A 6,030-nucleotide genomic window follows, 5' to 3' on the forward strand; every position below is an offset into this window, starting at 1 on the left:
TCCGTTATGTGGTTGTGAAAACGGTTGTTTTCTCTCTGTCTCTTTAGGAATGACAGCTGCAGCCTCCCTCGTCTCTATGGCCTGGGCCCTGGCCTCCTATCAGAAGGCCCTGCGAGAGTCTCGGGATGACAAGAAGCCCATCAGCTATCTGGCAGTGATTATCCAGTTCTGTTGGCACTTCTTCACCATAGCAGCCCGAGTTATCACCTTTGCTCTGTTTGCGTCTGTATTTCAACTCTACTTTGGCATCTTCATCGTCCTGCACTGGTGCATCATGACCTTTTGGATTGTCCACTGTGAGACAGACTTCTGCATCAGCAAGTGGGAAGAGATTGTGTTTGACATGGTGGTGGGCATAATCTACATCTTTTCCTGGTTCAACGTCAAGGAAGGACGGACAAGGTGAAGACGTTCTCCATCAGTGTGATGTGGTTCAATTTTTAAACAATGCTTTAACTCTTCTGTCATTTTTAAATTTATAAGCGCTTGGTTGCAGTAAGTGCAATAGTTGCAATGTCCTACCATGCAAAAGAAATTCAGCCATTCCTGTTTCTTGAGCTAGTTTCAACTTTAGCATTTAGTACTGACAACTCTGTGACTTATATGAAACAATCTGTGAGACCTTCAGCTTATTTTAGTGATAGTTGCTTGCAAGTACTTGCATTTATTTGTTGTTATTATGTCTCATGTCTCTGTGCAGGTGTCGGCTTTTTATCTATTACCTGGTAATCTTGATGGAGAACACTGCTCTCAGTGCGTTGTGGTATCTCTACCGATTTCCTCAAAATACTGACGCCTTTGCAGTGCCAGCACTCTGCGTCATTTTCAGCAGTTTCCTCACCGGCATTGTTTTCATGCTCATGTACTATGCCTTTTTTCACCCGAACGGGCCACGCTTTGGACACTCACCAAGTGGCCAAGGCCTTGACCTGGACCCTACTGCTCAGTTCTCCACTCTGCCATCAGAAGGTGCCACCAATTCACTGCGTTCGAACCGAGGTGCTACCACAACTCTAGAACGACACGACATGGGCAAGTATTCTGAGCGAGATGGCTGCATGCCAGTGTTTCAGGTCCGATCCACAGTGCCATCAACGCCATCTTCTCGTGCTCCACGCCTAGAGGAGAACGTCATCAAGATCGACCTTTGTAGGAACCGCTATCCAGCCTGGGAGCGTCATGTTCTGGACCGCAGCATTCGCAAAGCAATTTTGGCCATAGATTGCTCATTGACTCCTCCACGGCTGCAGTACAAAGATGATGCTCTGGTACAGGAGCGGTTGGAATATGAGACCACTCTATAGTCCGCTCAGCTTTCGGAAACCCTGCAGGGGCACAGCAACAGAGTGGTATCCTGTGATCACATAAACAGCAACAGGAACTGTGGCAATAAGAATTTGTTACTGGCATCAGTTTCAATATCTTCATCTCCCATTGCTGTCGTTCTTTTTCTATTTCCGGGTATCAGAAGTGTCGAGAAACAGTCGGGACTGTTGGTAATGGCTGGATGACCAACTCAGTACAAGTTCAGTTAGTGTCACTGGTGGGATTGCTGCTGGTCAGATTGTTGCTATTATTTTTACTAACACTTATCTGGTAAATGCTGTCTTCTATGGACTAAATACTAAATGATACTCTGCTTAGAACAACAAGAAGCGAGTGTGTTAAGGGGTGTTAGGTTAAAGCTGTAAAATAATAAAAACTGGAATTGTCCATTGTCCATACAGACAGCTTTTAAGTCACCAGATACTCCCATAAAGCAAAGGAGACCTGAATTACAAACTCAAACTTGTCCAAATGTGTTGGTGTCCTACCATATCAGCCACAAGCAGGTGGGTACTCTCAGTCATTACTCTCTTTCTCTTAGTGCCAAAAAGGGTCATTGCGAACATCCTCTAGATTCCTCTACAAACAACTTAGGGGTGCCTGCATAATCCAGAAGGTTCTTCTTTGAGCTAGACCTTTCAGTGTTATTGGACATCTGTGATCAACACTGGAAGATGGCCAGAAAGTGACCTACGAGAAGACAGTGGTCAAAGTAGCATCTATGAGCAGTGATGGTGTTTTGTTTGGGCAAAACATACTAAATGATAAGGCTGAATGTTATAATAGGAAGCAAGAAAAGGGGGCAAAGGTCAAATACTAGCTAATGGTCTCGTTCTGAAAAGGAAGCATTCAAACCTACTCAATGCCAAGAAAAAAAATCTTCCTGGCAGCTCAACATAACTATTTGTAGTCCGGCCTCAGAAACACAGCTGCAGAATTATTCTAATCTTTGCTTGTATGTGGAGGGTGAAAGCATGTGCCAGACACCAATGAACCGAAGAGAGGAGAGAGGATGATACCGGAAATGGAAATGAGTTGAGGATCGAAACACAGACAAGCAGCCAACTCAGCCATTCCAACCAGGATGTACAGTACTCATGCAACATGCAGCATTTTTCTTTTAGAGATGAAGTAGAGGCTACTGAAGTCGTGTGTGTGTGTGTGTGTGTGTAGTTTACACAAAACAAGCAAAGGAACGTGTGGTTAGTCTGTCTGAATAGAATCTTTGCTGTAGATATGCAGGTGACACACGTCACCTTTCGAGGAAAAATTGCCCTTTTTAAAAACACTTTTACATTTTGACTCAACACATTTACCAACCAAACCACACAACACAGGTTAGCATAGTGCTGGAAGTGTCCACTGGCAAATGAGAAACCTAGACGGGAAAAAGCTTGATCCTGATCATACTGCATATCATGCTCTGGAAAATAAGCGATGGAATACAAACATTTTCCATACGTAACTTTTAATGTGGGTAACAAAGACAGTAAGTGTAAATAACAGAATGTAGGATTTACTCAATCAGAAATGCAATGCTGTGACAGGCGGTTATCCAAAAATGACTGTTGGTGGTGTTAAATGATGAAACTGTAAACATGTACAAGCTCCAACAGGTGGCATTTGGGGCCAAAACATTTTTCAAAGTCCAATCTAAGGATTAAACATACACACATAGTGTTGTTATGTGGAAATTACATTTATGAAAATACCTCAAACATTTATTGTTTGAGGTATTGTTATTGTCCAAAATGTTTATGCTGTACTTCCAGTAGCTTGTCATGGATGACCTGGATCAAGATGGTGCCTGTTTTTCCCAAAAGTTTGTTCCAACCTGGTAGCAAGTTTCAGGGGAGTCAGGGGGTCTTACAAAATTCAAAGGTTGATATAGTGCATTACGATGTTGTGCAGTGCACTATAAAAAAAATATGAACAATACAGTGTAAGTCTGTGTTTGATGTTACCAGTTAAATTGTCCTGGCCCGGTTGGCGTAGTGTGTATTCCAAACCTTGGAACATCCCTGAAAGAGAGAACCAGAGACTGAAGACATAAGGAGGTGCTGTGCCATCCCATTTGCACCATTCTGCTTACCCTCAAAACCCAAATAACTACTTCAAGAAACGCTGGGCAGCAACAGACAATATCACCTCACAGACTAGTTGTCTGTTAGTCAAGAATTTTAGCTCTCTCCCTGCTTTTCCTGTGCTAAGATAGTGTCCAGATAAAAGGAATTCTAGGTGGTCTTTTGTCCAAAGTCTTTGTTTTAAAGCATGGAAAGAGAAAAACACAAAGCGAGTCAATGACAATCAGGATATTCTGACCGGTCATTGCAGTTATTTGAAACCACAGCACAATGGCCGTCATAATCTTGTTTAAACAAAGATATAAGTGAAAAAAGACTCATTACATACAGACCACTTAGAGAACATACGGTTACGTTGTAACCTTGGTTCTCTGAGTGAGAGACTATCTCTCCACTCCGTACATATGGAACATGTAACGGAGTTGAGAGATGATGTGTATGCAGAATATACTATGCTGGTAAGTGCTGGCATATTCCCACCATTTTTTGTGGTTTCTATTAGATAGAAGTTTCAATTACATACTGTATGTTAGGGTTTTTTAATAATTGTGTTTTCTTCGTGGTGACAAGTCAAAAATGTTTTCTGTAAAAAAAATAAAAATTCAAAGAAGCAATCTTGAATGATACAGAGATATTTTTGTGCTTACACCAAAGCCTCTGTGTTTTACCAGAGACATACTTTTAAAGGACTATAGCAGTGGTTTTGCACGTTTTAGAAAATCTTTTTGCAAAACCTTTTGCTGTATTTCTCGAGTTTCACTATAGTCTTTGAACTTTTGTTGTTAGTTGTTATTATTATAAAGTAATGCATTGGAGACTTCCTAAGTATCCGGTTGTTCAGTCTGACGTCACTAGCCGTGTCTGGGCCTAAACTCCGCTGCAGGTCCATATATTAAACGATCACTGTGGCATTACTGAGAGTTGAAAAACTGTCTAAAGTCTTTCATCTTTAATAAAATGATCAGCGTTCTGCTCTACCAGCTGTAACAACTGAGTTTAACATCCAGGCATCCATGAAAACAGAATTTATGACATTTAACGGAGTTAGAAGTTAGCAGGGAGTTAGCTCGCTAGCTTCTATCTAAATACAATATAGCATGTCCTGACTGCGGGGTTTTGGAAACAAATTCAAACGTACAGCTCTGCTATCACTTCCAGCATAAATGAAGACAGAAAACTAAACAGCAGTGACGTTTGTAGGGTTACTGGAGTTGGGCTAGCTGGTATATAATGTTGTGCTACGTGACCGCTAGCGACACAGCTATGTTAGCATAATATAAACAAGCTAACTTTTTTTCCACTCGATAAAGTTAACGTGAGTGTTCTCGGTGGTCAGGAACAAATGTAATCGCATGGCAGGATGCTGTAAAAGGACCAAACTTCAGCCAGGAGAACAACTGAGATAATCCATCCACAATACGAGGTTAGTCATTCATATACTGCTGCATGGGCTGGGCTGTAGTTACATCCTAAGGTTTTAAAAACTGAGCTTAAATAAATGATTAGCGGTAATAAAAGCCGAGGAGGTCAACAGGGATCACTGACTGTTTTAGGAGCTTTTTGAGATTAAATAGAAGAAAATACAAAACATTAAACATGTTAACAACACAAAAGCCATATTAAACGCAGACTACTTTAGGCCCGGAAGTAGGATTCGTCGCGTCATCACTTAACGATCGGATATCTTCATTTAAACAGTCATACACTGCACAATTTTAAACTGTACTGTAATGAACAAAAATCCACAAAGTAGATATAAATCCACAAATCTGGCATAAAAATCTGGCTGCAAAAATCTATTCAGACTGAGCAGTTGGACCGAAAAACATGCAAACAGTGTTACGGCTGAAGTTTGACAACAGATACTTTTATGTGTGTGTGTGTGTGTGTGTGTGTGTGTCCGCAGAGTTTCCATCAGATATTTTCAGGAGACCAATCTCTATCGTGGCATTAATGTCTCTTCATTATTTTTCGGTTACTTTGAGATTTCCATGGACTTGTGTTTGGTGGAGGAATACACTTGTGCTTTAGTGAAAATGTTGTATACATAAAGCTTTTGTGGGTTCAGCAGAAGCTGCATAACATAAGACAGATGTCCTGAAGTAATACTACAGTAGCTGAATCAACATTAGTGACAACTAAAAAGACTAAACGCTTTAAAATATACTAAACCTGATGATTTTCCATTTAAAGAAGGGACTTTTCCAGACCTATTATCTGGGAACAAACTCGGTGATGTGATGTAGATGTAAAGCGTTTGTCTTTTGTCATTTTGTTTTTTTCTTGGGATAAAGACACAAGTTTCATGATGGCACAATACTGTTGGAGAAAGGCATATACTGTACAAGGCTGTACATACTGGCTGTTCAGGAAACCAAGAGCAGGCTGTGGAAAGAACTTCCATGATCCCTTCAAATAAAAAAAAAGTGAAATTACTGCTCGTCTTTTTTAATGAAAAAAGTGAATAAAATAAATCAGTAACTGGGCTGTCAGCGGATAAAGACAAAGTCTAAACATGTATATTTAATTAAAAATAGCACAGCATGTGTCAAACTAACAAAATGTGAGGTGGCAAATGTAGAAATGGTTCTCAACCACTGCACCATCCTGGTGCGCAGTT

General features: G+C 40.7%; 1 protein-coding gene across 1 annotated transcript in view; it reads left to right on the forward strand.

Annotated features, from left to right (window-relative positions):
- Positions 1-4,314, forward strand: part of xkr4 (XK related 4) — a 24,394-nt gene extending 20,080 nt beyond the window's left edge. The window contains exons 3-4 of the mRNA XM_042214550.1: positions 48-402; positions 701-4,314. Coding sequence (XP_042070484.1) covers positions 48-402; positions 701-1,304 — 959 coding nt within the window. The 3' untranslated portion in view covers positions 1,305-4,314. The remainder of the gene's footprint in view (positions 1-47; positions 403-700) is intronic.
- Positions 4,315-6,030: the final 1,716 nt, after the last annotated feature.

Source organism: Haplochromis burtoni, unplaced genomic scaffold (genome assembly GCF_018398535.1).
Source record: "Haplochromis burtoni strain Fernald_Lab_line unplaced genomic scaffold, NCSU_Asbu1 Contig_586, whole genome shotgun sequence".
Classification (NCBI taxonomy): Eukaryota; Metazoa; Chordata; class Actinopteri; order Cichliformes; family Cichlidae; genus Haplochromis; species Haplochromis burtoni.